The sequence below is a fragment of the Chiloscyllium plagiosum genome, unplaced genomic scaffold (genome assembly GCF_037043375.1).
Source record: "Chiloscyllium plagiosum isolate Xiang-an unplaced genomic scaffold, Cpla_swu_hap1 HiC_scaffold_24, whole genome shotgun sequence".
NCBI lineage: Eukaryota > Metazoa > Chordata > Chondrichthyes > Orectolobiformes > Hemiscylliidae > Chiloscyllium > Chiloscyllium plagiosum.
This window is the reverse complement of record NW_028270162.1, coordinates 38627103-38650731: the sequence shown is the minus strand read 5'-3', so window position 1 is coordinate 38650731 and position 23629 is coordinate 38627103. Positions and strand designations below refer to the sequence as shown.

Below are 23629 nucleotides of genomic sequence, written 5' to 3'. Positions count from 1 at the left end.
ACGACAGAATTAACGGTACTTGTGGATAGAGGTCATGACATACAGTTGAAATAGCTCCACAGAGGCTGGTATCCCAATACCAGGTTTGCCCTTTACTTGACACTGGTCACGCTTCCCCAGAGCTAGCTCTCAGAGTGAGCAGAACCTCGGACACTACTGTTTATGTCTGTCAGCCAGGACTCCCTGATTGGACCAGATTAATAGCCCCAATCAAGGATCTCATATTCTATGAGATCCACCTGGCTCACCTCATTATAATCACTTCAACAGTGTTGTGTATAATGAGCCCTAAGTCTTGCAAATTTGAGTGTATCTTCAGGTTATAAGGGTAGAATGGTGATTTGCATCAATGACCTTTTTTTGAGGTTGCTGGTATGTCATGACCAGGTGAGGCGGGGTAATCAGCTCTCTTTTTTTAAAAACCTCTCTTGGTTGGCCATAACAAGTACTTTCACTTCTTTGTCAGCATGTAGCAATTACACTTCAATTAAACTTTGTTAACCAGATCATGAATGAAGGAAGGCCAATTCCAACTTTTCCTTGAGTGAAAGAGATTGGAATTTTATGAAATGCAAGGAAGATAAGAAAATGCAACTTCAAACACAGGTTTTAAACAAATATGGTGCGTGTACAGACAGAAGCAATAACATTGGCCCTGAAATGTTAACTCTGATTTCTCCCTACAGATGCTGCCAGGCCAGCTGAGATTTTCCAGCAATTTCTGTTTTTGTTTCTGATATCTAGCCTTTACAGTCCTTTTGGTTTCTAATGGTTTAAGTTGCTTTTCACTGGCTTTTGATTTCAGAGGTTGAGACAGAGAGAGGTCAAGCTAACTTTGCTGTTTGCAGTTCATGATGTTTCTGAAACATGTTACTGAAAAATCATTCATTTGTATATTTGTGAAGTGAATATTTCACAGATGACCCTTCATCCCCAATATGTGAAACTGGGATGAACGTGTGAGTAGAACAAGAGATATACATCACTTGATGACTCACTCAGTTTCAGTGCCTTCTTATTAAGAGATAATTCTAATTAACGTGACTCTGGATTGCAGACTAACCGTAATGAATATTGTGAGACCTTCATTAAATGTAACCAAACTGAAATGAATCCTTAATCCTGGAATATTTATGGAAATTATAGTATCCTTAACCTTATTTATTATTTTCCAATGTTTCTATGATAATTAACATTGTTGATTTTCATTGCAATCAACTGGCTTCTCCTGCATTATTTGGATTACATTGCAATATTAAAGTCCTTCAACTTCTTATGTTTTAGCTTTAGTTGGCAGCTGAATTAGATTTCTGTTCATTTAGTTAAAGACTTAGAGATTAAGAGGATGCCACAGGCAGATGGTTATTTGGCTCATGACCTCTATCCATCAATGCCATAATTCCTCTTATTTGTGTGCTACACTATTTGGGGATCAAAATATCTTATAAGGTTTCCATATTGAGCCAAACACACTTTCTTTTTCCTAATGATGCTGTTCTTTCTGTTGTTTCCATTTGCAATATTTGTCAAAATGAAACAAAGATGTCACGCAGATGGTCAAACCACACAATTAGCATTCATCCGTAGCAATACAATAGAGCAAACAGCAAGTAAACCTGACCTCCCATTGCCAAGATTTTTGAATGGGACAATAGGTAGCATAATAACAGTAGTAATATAACAAGGTAAAAGCAAAATGAAGGAAATGTATTTCAGTAAATATTTTTGACATCAAGCCAATGCAGCAGTGTCTAGGAAGGGTAGCAAAAAGAACAATTGCTACACATAAAGTGGAAACATCAAGAGAATAAAGAGAATTAAATAGAAAAATGAACAGAATAATTGAACAGACATTACACAATCTTCAAGTCCAAATGTATTAATAGAATAAAAACAGGACTCATAATATAGAGGGCTCATTGGGCTTTGCAGCTGTAGTTTATTTTTAATAGGGCCCTAGAAAATGCGTTAAGCACTTTGGAAACAAGGCCTGAAGAATTTCCTGAAGAATCATGCAATGCAAGATTTTCTTGCAGTCATTCCAATAAATTCCTTTCAATCTGGTGAACCTATTTACATAAGTCAGTCAGTGAGGTGAATAACATTGCGTGACCAGCTGGGTAACATACAGGAACCCTCAACAATATTATTCGATTAACAAGTAGAATATAAAGTCAGTAAGCCACAGCTTGAAAAGATACTGCTTTGGCAAGAAAATAAATCTAACTACAGTTTAATAGGCTTTGAATACAAGGGTGGTAATGTGAGAAGAGGTTTGCAGTGTTTTAAAACAAAAGTTGACTGAAACCTATTAAGCAATACGAGTGCACTTCTATAGCAAAGACATAGTGTAAGTAGGTTACAAATTTTCACATTGCTCTAACTTATAATAGATAATTCTACCACATAATATTTGTCATTTGAGGTTGGCCCTGGCTTTCTTACTCATTGCATAATGGAAAATGAACATTTTAGTGGTGTAAGGAATGATGAAGTGATGCATCAAATTACTTTGGGAAAAGAGCACATAATTATGCTAAACCTCACAGTATGAGTGCAGAGATTTTGTGTTTATTGTTCAGCTTAACACAATTATGAATTTTATTTCATGTGGAATTGGACTATAAAGTATAACTATGCAATAGGATGGGTTTCTTTAGCCAAATTCTAGGATTCTATGAGTTATGTTGACTGCACAATTTCAGTGTAGAAGGACTGTCCAATATTTTACATGGGATCTTTCCTGTGCAAAAAAAACGCTGCATATGTTCTGCTGGGACTGTGCACTGTCTGCATAAAATATACATTTTGTCATACTTTTTCTTCAACTTTCCTTCCAGCTCATCTTCTTCTTACTATAACCTGATATACTATCAGCATCCTGCCGTCATATCATATTTGATCAATACAACTGTTGGACCTTCCATCGACCAGTTCTATTATTATTCTGCCTTCCCTCTCACATCTCCTCATTAAGTTTTGCTTTTAGCTTTTCTAAGTGGCCCAACATCAGTGTTGTCTCATTTTCTCTCTTTCTTTCTTATACAAGCTGAATGATTACTCATTGTAGAGCACCACAGATTTAAACAATATTTGCATGTCTTCAAATTCCTGAAAAGGAGGGTGTGATGCCTGTTCTCATGTCCCTCACAGGGTCTTAAAGAACTGGACCCAGTCAATGCAGCTTCATCTGGTATGCAGAGGAACTAGCCGCCAGAGTAAAAGTCAATTTGATGGAAAATATTATCGTTCATTGTGGAAACCAGTTCCACAGCCCACCTGCCATGAGCTGCTCGCTGCCATTGGTCCTCCAATGAATTTAGAGTTTACACAAATCATTTATGAAATGTTGAATTTTCTCAATTATTTCTCATGAACTCATGAACTTGGATTGATTCCTTGCACTGCGAATCTTCCTTTAATCCATAGAACAACTTGTTTTTAATACAATTGAATGTTTCTTCATCTAATTTTCTTCCATGTGATGATATTCTGTTCTATAGCCTATAGCCTATGACCTGACTCTTAAGATGGAATGTACACTGCAGTATTAAACAACAGTATTTTTTCCTCCATCGTTGATGTCTGCAAAAAACATATGAATTAATTTTCTAAAGTGCAATAAGGAAGCAGAATCCAGAGAGTTTAAACTGTCTCACAACTCTGTCAAAAGGCAGCAACTGCAGTTCAGGAGAATACTAGGTTTTCAGATAAAATTATCACTTCCCATGGAACTGTTCCCTAATTTTTATCCTTCAATCAACATCATAGAAACAGGTTAAAATAAATTGAACTTGAAACATTAACTTGGCTTCTCTCCAAACAAATGGTACTTGAGCTGTTGAGTTTCACCAGCACTTTGGTTTTATTTATTTTTACAAAGCATTATCATATCCCTGCTTGTTGGAGTTTGTTGTGCACAGACTGGTACTGTGTATCTCTCAATGATAGCAGAACGCTTCATAAAGTAATTCATTGGCTGTACAGCACTTTGAGACATTCATAATAAAACAAAGAATTGTGCAGATGCTGGAGATCTGAAACAAAAGCAGAAATTGCTGAGAAACAGCAGGTCTGGTGGTATCTGTGGTGAAAAAGACAGGGTTACTGTTTGGTTAAGGTAAAAGTTTACTCTATTTTTTCTCCACAGATATTACCAGATGTACAGAGTTCCTCTAGCAATTTCTGTACTTTGAGACACAACTTGATAAGAAAAGGGCATCTTAAATGCAAGTCTTTTTTTCTTCCTTCTGGATATCCAGTCCTAAGCTGCTGCCTATTCAAGATTCACTTTGCTCTGAGTATTTTTGAGTTTCACAAAGCTGGTTTGTATCAAGTTCTAAAAGTTACCATTTCTGATCAAATGTAGGTACAGTAAAAGATTTGGGATGGTGGTTTACTGGTATGCCCTTCATTCCAAACCTATGCCATACTCAATAATATATTTAGCAGAATGTTTGACACAATAGTTGGGATGCTGATTTCTTATCTTGGTCCAAATTCAGCTCAGATTTTGTAGGATGAAAGAGTCTTCTCTTTGTTGGTTGTAAGACTACTGCATGAATATTCAGAAAAGAATTCAGAAGATACCATTTTAGCCAGAAAACGGTCACACTGTGAAATGTACTATAAGATAAAATAGCTGAAGTAATTCCTGGCTAATGTTGCCCCTCTCTGTCTTGGGGTACTGGTTACATTTGTTGCAGCATTGCCACTACCCCAGCAGCGAAATCAGCAGACTGGAGATTAACATTGAGATCGTGCTGGCTTTTTAGCACTCAGGGACAAATCCCAATTATGTAGCTAAAATCTCTTTAGTTTCTGTTGGCCAAGTGTGGGGAAGAAAATTTCCTCTTGTTTTAAAGAGTGAATAGCTTCTATCAAGATGTCAGATTGAGGAGTATGTCACATCTTGCAAGCTTGTGGGCCTTCAACATCTTAACTAGGTGCATTATATAAACAATTGAAATAATTCCTGACCTTTCTGGCACATTATTTACTTTAAATACCTGCTATACACCACACACTGGACCAGGTCCAAGGTTGACTGTTGTTTTTAATATTCTTATTCAGCTGAGGCAAATGATATTACACTGGGCACTCTGTATGTGTACAGCAAGTTATGTTGAGGCAATGAAAAATGTTTAAGGTATATTGTTTTCCTTATGTACATTTCTTTCTATATGACCTTCTGAGTTATTTGATTTACTATTGCTCTCAAAAACAATCAAAACAGAGTTTATTTAATTTGATGACCATTAGTCTTTATTGTAAAATATAAATATTTAACTATTAATATAATATTAAATATTGAAATACTAAATATAGATATAAATGTCATGTAGCAGCATACAGCAATGGCCAGATATATTTTTTACTTTGAAGGCTATGCTCAACCTCTGTAGGACTTCATGTGTATCAATTTGAAATTGTAGATGGTCTGATGAAAGGGCTTCAGCAGACTTATAATAATATGCATTTTCTGTACATTTGTCATTCCTGCCTAAAGTATTAACTAAAGTTTGATCAGTAAATGCCTCTTTCCTGAGGTACTTAAACAACCTTCTCAGGTACTTGACTTAAAATCCAATTGAAATGGAAGATGAAATGTACAAATTTTAACAAATTTCTTATCAGAATTATTGGAAGCAAGCTTGGGTTCTCATTTGAAATGAGAAAAGATTCATCCTTAAACTTGTATTGTAAGGAAGGTGTTGAACAACCGGTATCTTAATAAAGGCAAAATACTATGGATGTTGGAAATCTGAAGGAAATGCAGGGATTGCTGGGGAAATGAAGGAGGTCAGGCTTCTTCTGTGGAAAAAGGTATTTTATTAGCTAGGATCATTTTGAATTGTGTCTATTTACACATATAGCATTAATGACCACAACACAATCAATGAAATGAACTGGAATTATCTTCTCATTTTAATAAGAGTAATAGTAATATAATTTCAATACTTAGATTCTCCTATGAACAGATTGTGCCACATCCTGTTGATTATTTTGAGACTTTTTCTTATTGTTATTGGATACGGGTACAACCTAAATGCAAATGGACAAAGTCAGTCCATAAAGTTTGATGGTGGCAGAGTTACATGCTGCCCAGTCTGCCATGACCTGGATGTACGAATGGTTCTCTCACAGTCTTCCACCTTTCATCTTATTAATTAGGCCATTGAGTATGTTTCTCAAGGTCAGTGTCCTGACCCTCAATCTTATCTTCATCCTCAGAAGATTGCTGTTGTTTCCCCCATTTCTTCATCATCCAGGACACTCCTCCCCGCTCCTTTGACAATGATTTGAGACATTCTGTCTGTGCTATACTGCCAGGGTCCACCAGGGTCCACCAGAATGGTCCAGACATCAAAACCTCACCTTCAAAAGCCTGTGATTCACTCAACCATGGCTTTGGTCCAAAGCATGAGCAACGTCCTTCATTCAGCAACAGTCTGAGGAGTTCATAAAGGAGTCATGAGCCATATTTGGAGGGGGCTATTCCTTATCTCTGTATGGCCCAAGAACCTTGAAATGAGGCAGGAATGTCTAGTATATCAGTCATGGCAGCTTCCAGAATATCTGGCACTGACCTCCAAAATTTGGCTTGATGTGATAACTCAAAGTTGAATAATCAAGAGATAGATTTTTTTTTCAAACACTGATGTTTTGTGACAGGCTACTCTCAAAGCAATGTGGATGTAGTCAATAGTGTCCTCATCCTGAGAGATGTCAGTGATGGTGAAAAATCCCATGGCCTGAGGTGCTTGACATAAATCCAAGCAATCTAATGCTGCAATATCTTGCCACAGGTATATCTCCAAAACTCCCCATCAGTGAGAACAAAGCTTTGCAACCTCCTGCTAGTAATGAACTTATTGTGGCAAAAAACATTACCTTTCGAAGATCTGCTACAGTCTGAAGGACATACCAACCAACAAACCAAATTGTTATTAAGGAGAAAGTGAGGACTGCAGATGCTGGAGATCAGAGCTGAAAATGTGTTGCTGGAAAAGCGCAGCAGGTCAGGCAGCATCAAGGAGCAGGAGAATCGACGTTTCGGGCATGAGCCCTTCTTCAGGCTCATGCCCAAAACGTCGATTCTCCTGCTCCTTGGATGCTGCCTGACCTGCTGCGCTTTTCCAGCAACGCATTTTCAGCAAATTGTTATTAACCCAACATGTACGTTCATATCTTAGAACAAAACCTTGAACAACAAATCAATGCTGCAAGGGAGCAAGCTTCTTTAAAGGTAGAACAACAACACATGGATGAACAATTGCATTTCTCCCAAGGTGGAAACCAGACATCTGACTCTAATAATGGAGCAGAAAAAGTATAATCACTTCATAGTTCCCATACACTCCTGCCAATTCATCACTGCACATTTCTTCAGCCATATCATCAGAGTGTCTAATATAATGGAAACTAGGACAGAAAATGTAAAATCACCAACTAGATTGAAGTATTCTATGTTGTCACAATTCCTGACCTATCTATCAAAACAGATGAATCTGGTAAACAATTTGGTGTTGAACAGGAAAGATAAAGAAGAAAATACAGAAAATGTAAGTTAAACTAATCTAAATAATCTATTTAAGAATGTATAAAATTGCTGACCAATGTTTATACAAGAGGAAGAGGTGTTGTGTAAGAACATAAGGAGTAGGCCATCCGGTCCTTTGAGCCTGCTCTGCCATTCAATAAGATCATGGCTGATCTTTTCATGGCCTCAGCTCCACTTACCCGCCCTTAATCCCTTTACTGTTCAAAAACATCATCTTAGCTTTAAAAACATTTACTGAGGAAGCCTCAACTACTTCACTCGGCAGGGAATTCCTTAGATTCACAACCCTCTGGATGAAGAAGTTCCTCCTCAATTCAGTTCTAAATCTGCTCCGCCCCAGTTTGAGACTATGCCCTCTTGTCCTAGTTTCACCCGCCAGTGGAAACACCCACTCTACTTCTATCCTATCTAAAGTGCAACGTCAATTATCTGAATCTTGGATTATCCAAACAAGATCTCAAGGTTCCATGAAAATGGTATTAGGCAACTCAGCATTCAGTTAAAGGGCATTATTACATGCATTGCCGGATAATCGAGGCTTGTTCGTTAACCGGCATTCAAATTACTGTTTGTTTACGATCAGATCATTTTTCCATTACATAGAACATTACAATGCAGTACAGGCCCTTCGGCCCTCAATGTTGCACCTCGATGTGAAACTAATCTGAAGCCCATTTAACCTACATTATTCCATTTTCATCCATATGCCTATAACCAATGACCATTTGAATGCCCTGAAAGTTGACAGGTTGCACTGTTGCAAGAAGTACATTCCACATCTCTACTACTCTCTGAGTAAAGAAACTGTCCTTGCCATCTGTCTTATATCTATCACCCCTCAATTTAAAGCTATGTCTCCTTGTGCTAGTGTTTTAAAAAATTCCCAAGGTCAAGGACCAGGCTCGCAGGAAAGTAGTCTGACACAGAACAAACAGCCAAGAGGCGAGTCTGCTAGAATATAGTTTTATTCCCCGCAGTGTCCCCACAACCAGTCTCGTACTTACAACGGGTCTGGCTTATACTCACTCTACATGTTACCAAAACTGGGAGCCGTCAGTTCTCGTAGAGCGGTTGCCAACAACCCACGCTCGGCGGTTAAACGTAACCCCGGAGCAGACTCTACCGAACTGGAGACTTCTCCAGCTGATATACCCTTTTCCAGATATAAACATTCATGTGAACAGCAGAGCAAGGCTAAAAAACACATTCCATTCTGGTTACATACAGATAAGAAGATTCACACGGGAAGGTGTATAACAAGATTCACACGGGACTAAGCGACACCTTCCATTTTCGGTTAGATTCACACATGTATTGGGACACAATTTTAACCCTTTCACCACATTCCACTGCTTGGCCCAATACATGTGTTGCATAATGATTCACACATGTATTGGGACATAATTTTACACCACATTCCACTGCTTGACCCAATACATGTGTTACATTATGCCCATATGTATTCTTTCTAACAAGCGCCTACGTACACGCCAAATATACAAGCAAGTCAGGACATTACAGCATGTTAAAATCACCAGGACCGCTACCAGGATCGACAAGGGTGGGAACAGGAATGTCCCCGCAGTGGAGGACATACCACTCAATATGTCCCACCAATGATGAGCTGACTCCACGTCCACTACACGGGCAGCATGTACTACCTCCTGTCCATGTATAAAGGTAGACACCGTAACCTTGGTGACATTGGTTTGATGCTTTCGTAATATCTGCTTAAGCTCCTCGGATCGGTCCAATGCCCGCTTAAACCGATCCAGGGAAATGTTCCAGGGATTCCTCAGCACTTTCCACTGCACCTTGGTAAAGTGGCGAGCACTGCTATAAGTGGTCAACAAATAGGTGTGATTCTGCCAGTGCCATTGATAGACATTTGAGAGGCATCCCGAGAACGGTGCTGAGGGAAGCATAGGATGTGGATTATTGGTAGCCACACAGAGCGTGTGTGGCCCAATCTGCCACATCATGTCCCTTGGAGTCTCAACAGTCCATTCGCACAGGGCCGTTCCCTTAGTCAAGCAAGGGTCCCGATACCTGTCCATCAGTAGGCAAGTTTTCCCCTGATCAGTCTGTTCACAAGCGGACAGATCATAGGTAATATTGGTATCTGGGCTAAACCACTGTCCCCTTGTCTTCAGAAAATAATATCCAGAAGATGTAATCACTGGTAATACATAATATCGACAGACCGTAACAGTGTGGGTTACATTCATGATAACAAAGTATCCGTTACACATAGTTGCGTTACACCATGTTCGCTCTGGATGGGTTATCATCCACAATTTCTCAGATACATTCCATAGTCCCCTCCACGCCTGTACATTGGGGGATGTTACCACACGCAAAAAGCGTTCTTTCTGTATTTGAGCATGCAACATTTGAATATGACAGGCAGTCCAATTTAACTGAGCCGTAATGTTCTCAAACAGTTCCTGAGTGGCGCCCCAGACATCCAGTTCCCATTGCAGAGATCGTATCATTATTTCAGCTGTCTCTCCTTGAGTCATCATTACGGATGGCATCCACCTTCCAATAGTATGTAGTCCTTGTGAGGTGGCCTGTCCCGTGTTAGATAATTTAGTACGGGTTACCTCAGAGTCAATGGCATTCGAGATACCCATAACAGTTCCTGCGCCTCCCAGCAGGGTGTCGTACCACGCTCGTCACCGCCTCTTGGTATGACACTCGGGTATGAGGGGCAACTGTACCCGCCAATGAACATCAGTGTGCAGTACCGCCCGGGCCATCTGTTGACAAGTTGACATAATAGGGGCCAACTGTGTTCGATGCGACCGCACGCCCCCCGTGGCACCCCTCTTCGGTGCTGGCCCGCCCCGCGTGGGGTTTAATAACGCCTCAGACGGGGCGTTCGTCGAGGGCAGTACCATTATTAACCACATGAATCGATGACAATTCCGAATATCGGTGGCATTGCGCAGCCACAGATCTTCCCCCCGAGCTGTGACGCTCCAATGAGTACCCGTTGTCCCGCATGTCTGGGTGCGTCGGTCCCACAAACACGTCTTGACTTGGGCATTCACCACCAGGGTGCAATTAGGCGGTATGAACGATATGTCATATTTTTCCCCATCCCGGCGCATGTAGCACTGTGCACACGTGTACAATTGACAGTCGCTGGTGAGAGTCAGAACAACGCACTGCTGACCGGGTTCACATGTAAAATCGTCCTGCGTCCGTCGCTGGCTACTGGCCTCCCACCGCACCTCATGGCGGGCGACCGGTACCAGCGTCCAGGCCGTGATACCGATGCCCTGGAGTGGCCATCCGATCGCGAACATCGCCAATAGGAGTCGCAATCCCCATGACCACCCCATGTTCAAGGCGGAGGGTCAGCCTGCGGGTGCATAGCAATTACAACATTATTTAGGTCTCACGTAAGTAGCACTGGTTCGCCGGGACGTTTGCCCAGGTCGGGTCTCCGGGGTACATAATGGTGACCAGACTGTCCTTCCCCTGTGCTATGATTTCGGCCGGCCTGGGGGGGCCGGTCGTCTGGCGCACCCATACCTTGGCCCCCCTTAGTGTCAGTAGACCCAAATCCCCCCGTCCCACGCTCAGTAACCGTAACGGGAGCTCCCATCTCTTCCACCGTTGTAAGGTTACATGGCTTAATGACCAATTGCGCTATTCTGTCCCCCTTCTGTATCACGTAAGGTTCAGCGGTGATGTTGACCAGGATCACCCCCAACTCCCCTTGGTAGTCTGCGTCAATTACGCCTGCCATCACATCAATCCCCTTTAGTGACAGTCCCGACCGCGGGAGGATATGCCCATAGGTTCCAGGGGGACAAATCAACCCTAACCCGGTCTTAATCACCGTAGGTTTCTGTTGGATCAAAGTCTGGGCAGTTAGTGCTCGTAGGTCCAGTCCAGCCGAAGCCGGCGTGGCCCTTACGGGAATATCAGCTTCCTCAGCGAACTTCCACATTTTAATAGGCTGAGTCTTTGGGGTATCACATACTCGTATCATCCTATTCAAGGGTGTTACCCCATTTCCTAATGGGCGGTTATTAATTTGTTTCACCACCCGAATTAGTTGCTTCCTCCAACCCGTTAAGTCATTGCAACCTCCTGCTTTTCGTAGTGAGGACTTCAGAAGCCCATTCATTCGTTCTATAAGTCCCGCAGCTTGTGGGTGATAGGGTACATGATAAACCCATTCCACGTGGTTATCGTGACACCACTGCTTTACCGCCCTTCCTGTGAAATGGGAGCCATTGTCACTCTGGACCTGTATGGGCAATCCATAAAATTGTTCAATCAAATCTAAACATCGCAAGGTAGCCTGTTGATTGTTGTGACGACAGGGATGGGCTACCAAAACCCCAGACATAGTGTCCACAGCTGTACATATGTGGTTACATCCTTGTGAGGAGGGTAAGGGACCCACAAAGTCCATTTGCCAGCTCTGTCCCGGACCATCCCCCCGATGGATATGTCCCATCATGTGTTGGGGCACTCCCTGCCGCTGATGTTGACACTGCTCACACTGGTTTACTGCAGTCTTAACATCATCTACCATAAGATCTATTCCTCGGTCTCGAGCCCAGTGCAAGGTTCCTTGCACTCCCCAGTGCCCAGCCTTAAGGTGTGCCCATCTAGCTAGGTCCACTGAGGTGCCCCTTTGCACCATCATGGTTCGGACGATACCATCCACATATCGGTTATGTAGAGCTTCCACATCATTTCGAGAGGTATGGGCATCTACGTGGGTGATGTATATGACCAGGTATTGAGCTTTCTCCCATATATCCTCCCATAACTGTTTACCCCACACTTCCCTATTCTGGATCATCCACTGATTGGCCTGCCAAGTTGGCATCCATTGTGTCATGCCGTTAACCACTGACCACGAGTCAGAGAACAAACAAACTCCCATGACCCCTGCTTGCATGACTACCATATGCACTGCCTTTAATTCTGCCCACTGACTACTTTTTCCCTCCCCTAATTCTTCTAGGGTAGTGCCTTGTTTTGGGTTAAAGGCAGCAGCCTTCCATCTACGCTGTCCCGCTTTCCATTGGGCTGACCCATCTACGAACCAAGCCGTGGCTTGTTCATCCGGGGTCAGTTCATCATACCGTTTTCCCATCTTAACGGGTGATTCCTTGTATTCAATCACCTCAAACCGCTTTTCCCCTTCCTCAGGGGCCTCCGCCACTTGCTCATGTAGGACTGACACTCCTTTCTGTCCAGTCCGCACTCTCTCCGACACATACCATTTCCATTTAATGATGCTGCTCTCTTGGGCAGTTCCTATTCGGTGGGTAGTGGGGTCACTAAGTACCCACGGAAGAATAGGGATAGCTGTTCTCATGATCACTTCATGTCCAATGGTCAGGGCTTCGGTTTCCACCAAGCCCCAGTAGCATGCTAATAACTGTTTCTCAAAGGGGGTATACCGTTCCCCTGCCGGGGGTAATTTTCGGGACCAAAATCCCAGTGGCTTACGGGTTCTTTCCTGTTTTTGCCATAAGCTCCAATTGGCATAATCCCCCTGTGCTGAGACTTGCAGTTCTACAGGTCCTGACTGTATCTTTCCCAAGGATACAGCTTGCTGTATCGCTTGCTTGGCCATTTCAAATGCAGTTTGATGGACCTCCGTCCATTCGAACGCTGCCTTTTTCCTCGTAACTCGATACAAAGGTTTTAAAATTTGTCCTAAATGGGGAATATGCTGTCTCCAGAATCCGAATAACCCAATAAATTGCTGCACGTCCTTCTGGGTGTGAGGGACGGCAAAGACCTGAATCTTATTTTTAGCTTTCGCAGTGATTTCCCTTTCCCCCTTGTTCCACACGATTCCTAAGAATTTTACCGTTTGTGAGGGACCCTGGATTTTGGCTGGGTTGATCTCCCACCCATATCCTCGCATATGTTGAACCAGTTGGTCCAGCAATTCCTGAACCTGCTTCTGACTTGTCCCCTGTATCATCATATCGTCAATATAGTGCGAGATCATCACTTCGTCAGGCACTTTAAAGGCAGCCAAGTGTTCTGCAACTATCCGGTGGCAGATAGTAGGGCTATGCAGATATCCTTGGGGCAGTCGTGTGAACGTGAATTGTCTACCCTCCCAAGTGAATGCGAACTGTTCCTGCCTATCTTCGGGAATAGGAATTGTGAAGAAGGCATTAGCCAAATCAATTACTCCGTACCACACCCCTGGATGATGTTGGATTCGTCCTATAATAGTGACGGCATCCGGGACCGCTGCCGTCAAGGCCGGAGTGTGACGGTTTAGTTGCCGATAATCTACCGTCATCCGCCATGACCCATCGGCTTTATGTACGGGCCATAAGGGGTTATTCCACGCCGTGGTGCATGTCCTAAGCACTCCCGCTTCCAAATAATCCTTAATTGTGGCGGATATTTCTTTATGTCCGCCGGGAATCCTATACTGTCTAAGACTTATTACGCGATCGGCGATCGGGATGGGGAAGGGGTCCATCTTAACCTTTCCCACTAACACCGTCCTACAGCGCAAAGCCATTTTCGTGATTCCAAATTCAAACTTCCCCTGTTGGAGGTGAAGTGTTAAACCGGCCAGAATGTCCATTCCCAGGATCCATTCTCTAACCGGTGTAATGATAATTGAATAAGTTTTAATGGGCATTGTACCTATCTTTAGGGGCAATTGTACTGTTCTTCCTTCAATCAGATTACCTCCCAGCCCAACCAGCGTGACTGGGGTTCCTTTAAACTTATGGGGCGTCCCATAGATTAAGGTGGCCTCCGCCCCTGTGTCCACTAGAGCCATAACGGTTTGGACGGATTTGCGCCAATAGATAGTCAATGATACATGAGGTCGAATGTCGTCTGCTGACCATTGGCTCGTTCGTGGGCAAACCCTTGGGGCTTGGCCCGATTCCTATTGTTCCTCCCATTCATCTTCCCCAGACAGCACTGGGTAAAGACGTTTGCCTCGCCCTTCTTTGTTCTTGCCTTTCTTACTAGGTTTCCGGCCACGCCTATCCACTTTATAACACTCTCGGAGGGGAGGCCGTACCTCCTCCTCCTCCTCGTCCTCCGAGGATTCCCACCGCTGGGAAGTGGAAGTTCTACCCCTTCGAGGCTCATTAACAACCGGACCCCGTGTCTGACATTTTTGTGTTAGTAATTCCACTAGGTCTTCCATAGTGGGTCGGGACTCCGTCTCTACCCGGGACACCTTCAGTCCCTTTCGTCTGCATAAGTCTTTTAATTCCGGTGTAGGTAGGCCATCAATCTCCGATGCTGGGACCTGCGCCCGTATCAAAGCTTGCCACAAAGCACGCCGTGAGGGGCCTTGGTTACTTCCTTGATTAGGGTTTACTTTTCCCCCTGCTCGAGCCTCAGGGCGACGCCCCTCCGTGCCCCCCTGAGAAGCACGGGTTGTGGGTCCCCAATCCCCCAAACCACCCATCTCCCTCATCATACTACGGGCATCTCCTAGGGTTTCTCCCCGTCCACTCAACATTATGGTTAATAACAGTGGTTTATAATGGGGGGGGGCAGTCTTCACTAGGTGGTCTCTAGTCTGTCTACTAACATTTGTGTTATCTACCTCGTCCAGCACTCCCAGCAACAGGGCATCCCGCACACACAAACGGGTTAGCCTCTGAACCCCTTCCTTAATCGTTGTCCAAGTTCCTTCCAAGGGGGGCCAATCGGACGGGAAGGGATACTGTTCGGCCACTGCCCTGGCATACATCCCAAATAGGGTCCCCATACTGCGATCTATTACCATATCCTTGGCTTGGTTGCGGTACCCCAGGTCTATGGCAGCATCCTTTGCTAATCCACCAAACTTGGGAGCATCCTGATAGTCTACCTGCACTTGTTGCCCCCCTTCCTCGAGGAGCCGAATTAGCCATAGCTCTAACGGCTCCCCAGGATTACGTCGGGTTTTCTGGGTGATAAACAGCACCTCATCGGTAGTGAAGTCTTCCGTTAATTCAGAGAATTCTGCGGGAGGCTGAGCCCGCGGTAATTCATGCATAATTGCCTCCCTTTGTTCATTCCGTATAGGGTTTCCTTTCTCATCTAACATTACCTCCCGTTGCACTGGGAGACGTCTCTGAACCTGCTTTCTCCTAACCACTGGTTTAGCTTGGAGTACGGGTGGGTCCTCTTCGTACTGATCATCTAAATCTCCCCAAATGTTCCCATCCCAATGATCGATATCCCACCGATCCCCGTTATTTAACTGGGCTACAAACGCCCGTACTTGTACCGGGTCCGGGGTTCGAGGGACCTTCCTTTTCTCTTTCCGTTTCTTAGCAGACAAATACATAATAGTTCGTCCTGCTAGTTCAGTTAATGCTGTCAATTCAGCTTTTAACTTCATAATTTCCTGCCTCAACATAGAGGCATCTCCCGAACTGAGTCCCTGCTCATGTTTCAGGAGGGCTAATTCTGCTTCAGCTTTTTGGCGCTTGTCTGACTGTTGTCTACAAGCCGCCGCACAGGCCCACATCCTCCGCTGTACCCCAGGCAATGGGTTCTTCGGCAGGACTGGGATCCTCTCAAGGGTGGACAGCAGCGACCCTGGGGTTCCTACGCCCTCGGCCTCCCAGTCCTCCGGTCGCCCCCCACCATTTCTCAAACAAACTGCCACGCCATGCCACGGCCCATGCCATCCCGGGACGGTCAGGACCTCCACAGTTTGTTCCTCTGGTTTCTTAGCCTTTTTCCAAAACATTGTTCTGTATCAAAATCTTTCCTCAATTGCGATTGATCCTGCCGGCTACGCCAAAATGTTTTAAAAAATTCCCAAGGTCAAGGACCAGGCTCGCAGGAAAGTAGTCTGACACAGAACAAACAGCCAAGAGGCGAGTCTGCTAGAATATAGTTTTATTCCCCGCAGTGTCCCCACAACCAGTCTCGTACTTACAACGGGTCTGGCTTATACTCACTCTACATGTTACCAAAACTGGGAGCCGTCAGTTCTCGTAGAGCGGTTGCCAACAACCCACGCTCGGCGGTTAAACGTAACCCCGGAGCAGACTCTACCGAACTGGAGACTTCTCCAGCTGATATACCCTTTTCCAGATATAAACATTCATGTGAACAGCAGAGCAAGGCTAAAAAACACATTCCATTCTGGTTACATACAGATAAGAAGATTCACACGGGAAGGTGTATAACAAGATTCACACGGGACTAAGCGACACCTTCCATTTTCGGTTAGATTCACACATGTATTGGGACACAATTTTAACCCTTTCACCACAGCTAGCCACCACCATCTGAGGAAAAACGTTCTCACTATCCACCGTATCTAACCCTCTGATTATCTTATATGTCTCAATTAAGTCACCTCTCAACCTTCTTCTATAATGAAAACAGCTTCAACTTCCTCAGCCTTTCCTTTAGACCTTCCTCCATACCAGGCACCATCCTAGTAAATCTCCTCTGAGCCCTTTCCAAAGGTTCCACATCCTTCCACATTCTGGCAGGCAGGTTTTCTACTGCAACACCGCTACATTTAAATTAAGTAGTGGGGGGGAGGGGACAAGCTGGATGTTTAAAAAGGAAATTGAAGGGAAAGTTAGAACAAGAGAAGCTGAAAATGTGTTGCTGGAAAAGCGCAGCAGGTCAGGCAGCATCCAGGGAACAGGAGAATCGACGTTTCGGGCATAAGCCCTTCTTCAGGAATGAGGAAAGTGTGTCCAGCAGGCAAAGATAAAAGGTAGGGAGGAGGGACTTGGGGGACGGGCATCGGAAACGCGATAGGTGGAAAGAGGTCAAGGTGAGGGTGATAGGTCAGACTGGGGTGGGGCGGAGAGGTCAGGAAGAGAAGTCAAGAAAGACAACTGTATCAATGAGGCAGAAAACTCGGGAAGGCATCATGCTGTAAGGTTGAGTGAAATAAGGGTTGATGGGAAGGGTGAGAGCAGTAACAAATTAAAAATACTATACATGAATGCACGAAGCATTAGACATAAGATGGATGAGCTTGAGGCTCTTTTGGAAATTGGCAGATACGATATTGTGGGGATAACTGAGACGTGGCTTCAAGTGGACAGGGCCTGGGAAATGAATATTCAAGGATACATGTGCTATCGTAAGGACAGACTGACAGGCAGAGGGGGTGGGGTGGCCTTGTTAGTAAGGGAAATAATTCAGTCCCTTGTGCGGGAGGACCTAGAGTCAGGGGATGTAGAGTCAGTATGGATAGAGCTGTGAAATACTAAGGGTAAAAAGACCCTCTTGGGAGTCATCTACAGGCCCCCAAACAGTAGTCTGGATGTCGGATGTAAGTTAAATCAGGAGCTGTGGCCTGTCGCAAAGATGTCACTACAGTTGTTATGGGGGATTTTAACATGCAGGTAGACTGGGAGAATCAGGATGGTATTGGGCCTCAAGAAAGAGACTTTGTGGAGTGCCTCAGAGATGGATTCTTAGAGCAGCTGGTGCTGGGGCCGACCAGGGAGAAGGCAATTCTGGATCTGGTAGTGTGTAACGAACCAGAATTGGTCAGAGACTTCGAAGTGAAGGAGCCATTGGGAAGTAGTGACCATAATACAATAAGCTTCAATCTGCAATTTGAGAGGGAGAGGGTACAGTCGAAAGTGACAGTACTTCTGTTGAATAAAGGGAACTATGGAGCTATGAGGGAGGAGCTGGCCAAAGTTCAATGATGCAATATGTTAGCAGGGATGACCGTGGAGGAACAATGGCGGATATTTCTGTGTATAATGCAGAAGTTGCAGGATCAGTTCATTCCTAAAAGGAAGAAAGATCCCAGGAGGAGGCATGGGCGGCCGTGGCTGATGAGGGAAATAAAGAAACATATAAAGTTAAAAGAGAAAAAGTATAACATAGCTAAGTGGGAAAACTGAGGACTGGGAAGCTTTTAAAGAGCAACAGAGGATTACTAAGAAGGAAATACGCAGAGGAAAAATGAGGTATGAAGGTAACCTGGCCAAGAATATTAAGGAGGATAGTAAAAGCTTTTTTAGGTATGTGCAAGGCATAAAAATGGTTAGGACAAAAATTGGGCCCTTGAAGACAGAAACAGGGGAATATATTACTAGGAACAAAGAAATGGCAGAGGAATTAAATGGGTACTTCAGATCTGTGTTCACTGGGGAAGACACAAGCAATCTCCCTGAGGTAACAGTGGCTGAAGGACCTGAACTTAAGGGAATTTATATTTGCCAGGATTTGGTGTTGGAGAGACTGTTAGGTCTGAAGGTTGATAAGTCTCCGGGGCCTGATGGTCTGCATCCCAGGGTACTGAAGGAGGTGGCTCGGGAAATCATGGCTGCGTTGGTGATTATTTTCCAGAGTTCAATAGATTTGGGATCAGTTCCTGAGGATTGGAGGGTGGCTAGTGTTATACCACTTTTTAAGAAAGGTGGGCGAGAGAAAGCAGGAAATTATAGACCAGTTAGTCTGACCTCAGTGGTGGGAAAGATGCTGGAGTCTATTATAAAGGATGAAATTACTGCACATCTGGATAGTAGTAACAGGATAGGACAGAGTCAGCATGGATTTATGAAGGGGAAATCATGCTTGACTAATCTTCTTGAATTTTTTGAGGATGTAACTATGAAGTTAGACAAGGGAAATCCAGTAGATGTAGTGTACCTGGACTTTCAGAAACCTTTTGATAAAGTCCCACACAGGAGGTTAGTGAGTAAAATTAGGGCGCATGGTATTGGGGGCAAAGTACTAGATTGGATTGAAAATTGGTTGGCTAATAGGAAACAAAGGGTAGTGTTAAACGGCTCCATCTCGGAATGGCAGGCAGTGACCAGTGGGGTACCGCAGGGATCCGTGCTGGGACCGCAGCTTTTTACAATATATGTTAATGATATAGAAGATGGTATCAGCAATAACATTAGCAAATTTGCTGATGATACAAAGCTGGATGGCAGGGTGAAATGTGATGAGGATGTTAGGAGATTACAGGGTGACCTGGACAAGTTAGGTGAGTGGGCAGATGCATGGCAGATGCAGTTTAATGTGGATAAATGTATGGTTATCCACTTTGGTAGCAAGAACAGAAAGGCAGATTGCTACCTCAATGGAATCAATTTATGTAAAGGGGCAGTGCAGAGAGATCTGGGTGTTCTTGTACACCAGTCAATGAAGGCAAGCATGCAGGTACAGCAGGTAGTGAAGAAGGCTAATAGCATGCTGGCCTTCATAACAAGAGGAATTGAGTATAGAAGCAAAGAGGTGCTTCTGCAGCTGTACAGGGCCCTGGTGAGACCACACCTGGAGTACTGTGTGCAGTTCTGGTCTCCAAATTTGAGGAAAGACATTCTGGCTATTGAGGGAGTGCAGCGTAGGTTCACGAGGTCAATTCCTGGAATGGCGGGATTACCTTACACTGAAAGACTGAAGCGACTGGGCTTGTTTCCCCTTGAGTTTCGAAGATTGAGAGGGGATCTGATTGAGACGTATAAGATTATGAAAGGATTGGACACTCTGGCAGTAGGAAACATATTTCCACTGATGGGTGAGTGCCGAACCAGAGGACACAGCTTAAAAATACGGGGTAGACCATTTAGGACAGAGCTCAGGAGAAACTTCTTCACTCGGAGAGTGGTGGCTGAGTGGAATGCTCTGCCCCAGAGGGCAGTGGAGGCCCACTCTCTGGATTCATTTAAGAAAGAGTTGGATAGAGCTCTCAAAGATAGTGGAATCAAGGGTTATGGAGATAAGGCAGGTACAGGATACTGATTAGGAATGATCAGCCATGATTATATTGAATGGCGGTGCAGGCTCGAAGGGCTGAATGGCCTACTCCTGCACCTATTGTCTATTGTCTATTGTCTATTGTCTATTGTCTATTGTCTTCCTATAATGTGGTGACCAGAATTGTACATAATACTCCAAGTGCGGCCACGCCAGAGTTTTGTACAGTTGCAATATGACCTTATGGCTCCAAAACGTAATCCTTCTATCAATAAAAGCTAACACATCATATGCCTTCTTAACAACCCTATCAACCTGGGTGGCACCTTGGCTCAGTGCTTAGCACTGCTGCCTCACAGCGTCAGGGACCCAGGTTCAATTCCTGCCTTGGGTAACTGTCTGTGTGGAGTTTGCACATTGTCCCCGTGTCTGTGTGGGTGCTCTGGTTTCCTCCCACAATCCAAAGACGTGCAGGTTAGGGTGAATTGGCCATGCTAAATTGCCCATAGTGTTAGGTGCATTAGTCAGAGGGAAATGGGACTGGGTGGGTTTCTCTTCGGAGGGTCGGTGTGGACTTGTTGGGCCGAAGGGCCTGTTTCCACGCTGTAGGGAATCTAATCTAATCTAACCTGGGTGGCAACTTTCAAGGATCTATGTACCTGGACACCGAGATCTCTCTGCTCATCTACACTACCCAGTACTCTTTATTCCTGTTACTCCTTTCAAGGTAAATCACCTCACAGTTTTCCACATTAAACTCCATTTGCCACCTCTCAGCCTAGCTCTGCAGCTTACCTGTGTCCCTCTATAACCTATAACATCCTTCAGCACTATCCACACCTCCACCGAACTTACTATCATCTGCAAATTTACTAACCCATCCTTCTATGCCCTCATCCAGGTCATTTATAAAAATGACAAACAGCAGTGGCCCCAAAACAGATCCTTGCAGTACAGCACTAGTAAGTGAACTCCAGGATGAATATTTCCCATCAACCACCATTCTCTGTCTTCTTTCAGCTAGCCAATTTCTGATCCAAACTACTAAATCACCCTCAATCCCATGCCTCCATATCTTGTGCAATAGCCTACCGTGGAGAACTTTATCAAACACCCTACTAAAATCCACATACACCACATCAACCGCTTTACCATAATCCACCTGTTTGGTCACCTTCTCAAAGAACACAATAAGGTTTGTGAGGCATGGCCTACCCTTCACAAAACTGTGTAGACTATTCCTAATCAACTTATTCCTTTCTAGATGATTATAAATCCTATTTCTGATAACCTTTTCCAATGCTTTACTCACAGCCAAAGTAAGACTCACTGGTCTGTAATTACCAGGGTTGTTTCTACTCCCCTTCTTGACAAGAGGACAACATTAGCTGCCCTCCAGTCTTCAGGCACTATTTCTGTAGTCAATGATGATGTAAAGATCAAAGCCAAAGGATTTGCAATCTCCTCCCTGGCTTCTCAGAGAATCCTAGGATAAATCCCATCCAGCCCGGGGGACTTATCTATTTTCACACTTTCCAGAATTGCTAATACCTCTTCTTTATGAACCTCAATCGCATCTAGTTTAGTAGCTTGTATCTCACTATTCTCCTTGACAGCATTGTCTTTTTCCAGTATGAATACTGACAAAAAATATTCAGTTAGCACTTCTCCTTTCTCCTCAAACTCCATGCACACTTCCCACTACTGTCCTTGATTGGCCCTAATCTTACTCGAGTCATTCTTTTATTGCTGATATATCTATAGAAAGCTTTAGGGTTTTCCTTGATCCTATTTGCCAATTACTTCTCATGTCCTTCCTGGCTCTTCTTAGCTCTCTCTTTAGGTCCTTCCTGGCTAACTTGTAACTCTCAAGCACCCTAACTGAGCCTTCACATCTCATCCTAACATCAGCCTTCTTCTTCCTCTTGACAAGAGATTCAATATTTTTAGTAAATCACGGCTCCCTTGCTTGACCATTTCCTCCCTGCTTGACAGGTACATACTTATCAATGACACGCAGTAGCTGTTCCTTGAATAAGCTCTACTTTTCAATTGTGTCCATCCCTGCAGTTCATTACCCAGTACCAAATCCAATATGGCCTCGTCCCTTATTGGCCTGTAGACTTATTATGTCAGGAAACCCTCCTGCACACATTGGACAAAAACTGACCCATCTAACATACTTGAACTGTAATATTTCGTGTCAATATTTGGAAAGTTAAAGCCCCCATAACAACTACCCTGTTACTCTCGCTCCTATTCAGAATCATCTTTGCTATCCTTTCCTCTACATTTCTGGAACTTTTCGGAGGATTTTGGAAAAATTCCAAGAGTGTGACCTCTCCTTCCCTGTTTCTAACCTCAGCTCAAATTACCTCAGTAGACAAGTCCTCAAACGTCCTTTCTGCCACCGTAATACTGTCCTTGACTAACAATACCATACCCTCCTTTCTTTTACCATCTCCCCTGTTCTTACTGAAGCATCTAAATAATGCAGTTAAATGACATTATGGTGTGTATGTCGGATAACTGGCACTCATAAATTACAGCTTGTTTGCATTCAGGTCAATATCCAAATGATCAATTATCCAAACAAAATACCCCTTAGCCGTCTCATTCGGATAATTGAGGTTGTTCTGTATCCCATCTATAATTTTATATATTCCTATAAGAGCTCCCCTCATTTTTCTAAATTCCAATGAATATAATCCCAGTCTATTCAGTCTCTCCTCATAAGCCAACCCCCTCAACACCGGCATCAACCTAGTGAAATTCCTCTACACCCTCATGCCAGTCCATCCTTTCTCAAGTAAGGAGACCAAACTGCATGCAATACTTCAGGTGTGGCCTCACCTGCACCCTAGACGCTGCAACATAACCTGCCTGCTTTTAAATTCAATCCCTTTAGCAATAAAGGAAAAATTTCCATTTGGCTTCTTAATTACCTGCAGACCAAACTATTTGATTCATGCACAAGGTCACCCAGGTCTCTCTGCACAGCAGCATGCTGCAATTTTTTGCCATTCAAGTAATAGTCCTTTTTACTGTTATTCCTGTCAAAATAGGTGACTTCACATTTATTAACATTGTACTCCATCTGCCAGACCTTTGCCCACTCAAATTATCTATGCCCCTTTGCAAAGTTTCACAGTCCTCTGCATACTTTGTTCTATTACTCATCTTAGTGTCATCTGCAAACTTTGACACATTACATGTGGTCCCCAACTCCAAATCATCTATGTAAATTGCGAATAATTGCAGTCCCAATACTGATGCCTGAGGCACACCACTAGTCACTGATTGCCAGCCAGAATAACACTCATTTATCCCCACTCCTTGCTTCCTGTTAGTTAATTAATCCTCTCCCAAACTAATACATTGCCCATAACACCATGC

The 23629-nt window shown here is 43.8% G+C and overlaps 1 protein-coding gene across 1 annotated transcript; it reads right to left on the bottom strand.

Annotated features, from left to right (window-relative positions):
- Nucleotides 1-8645: 8645 nt before the first annotated feature.
- LOC148145398 (uncharacterized) lies at nucleotides 8646-16767 on the bottom strand. The gene is made up of 2 exons (XM_088000315.1): nucleotides 16595-16767; nucleotides 8646-10934 (listed from the first exon to the last, which is right to left on the bottom strand). The coding sequence occupies exon 2, from the start codon at nucleotides 10198-10200 to the stop codon at nucleotides 9007-9009; it is 1194 nt and encodes a 397-aa protein (XP_087856441.1). The 5' UTR covers nucleotides 10201-10934; nucleotides 16595-16767; the 3' UTR covers nucleotides 8646-9006.
- Nucleotides 16768-23629: the final 6862 nt, after the last annotated feature.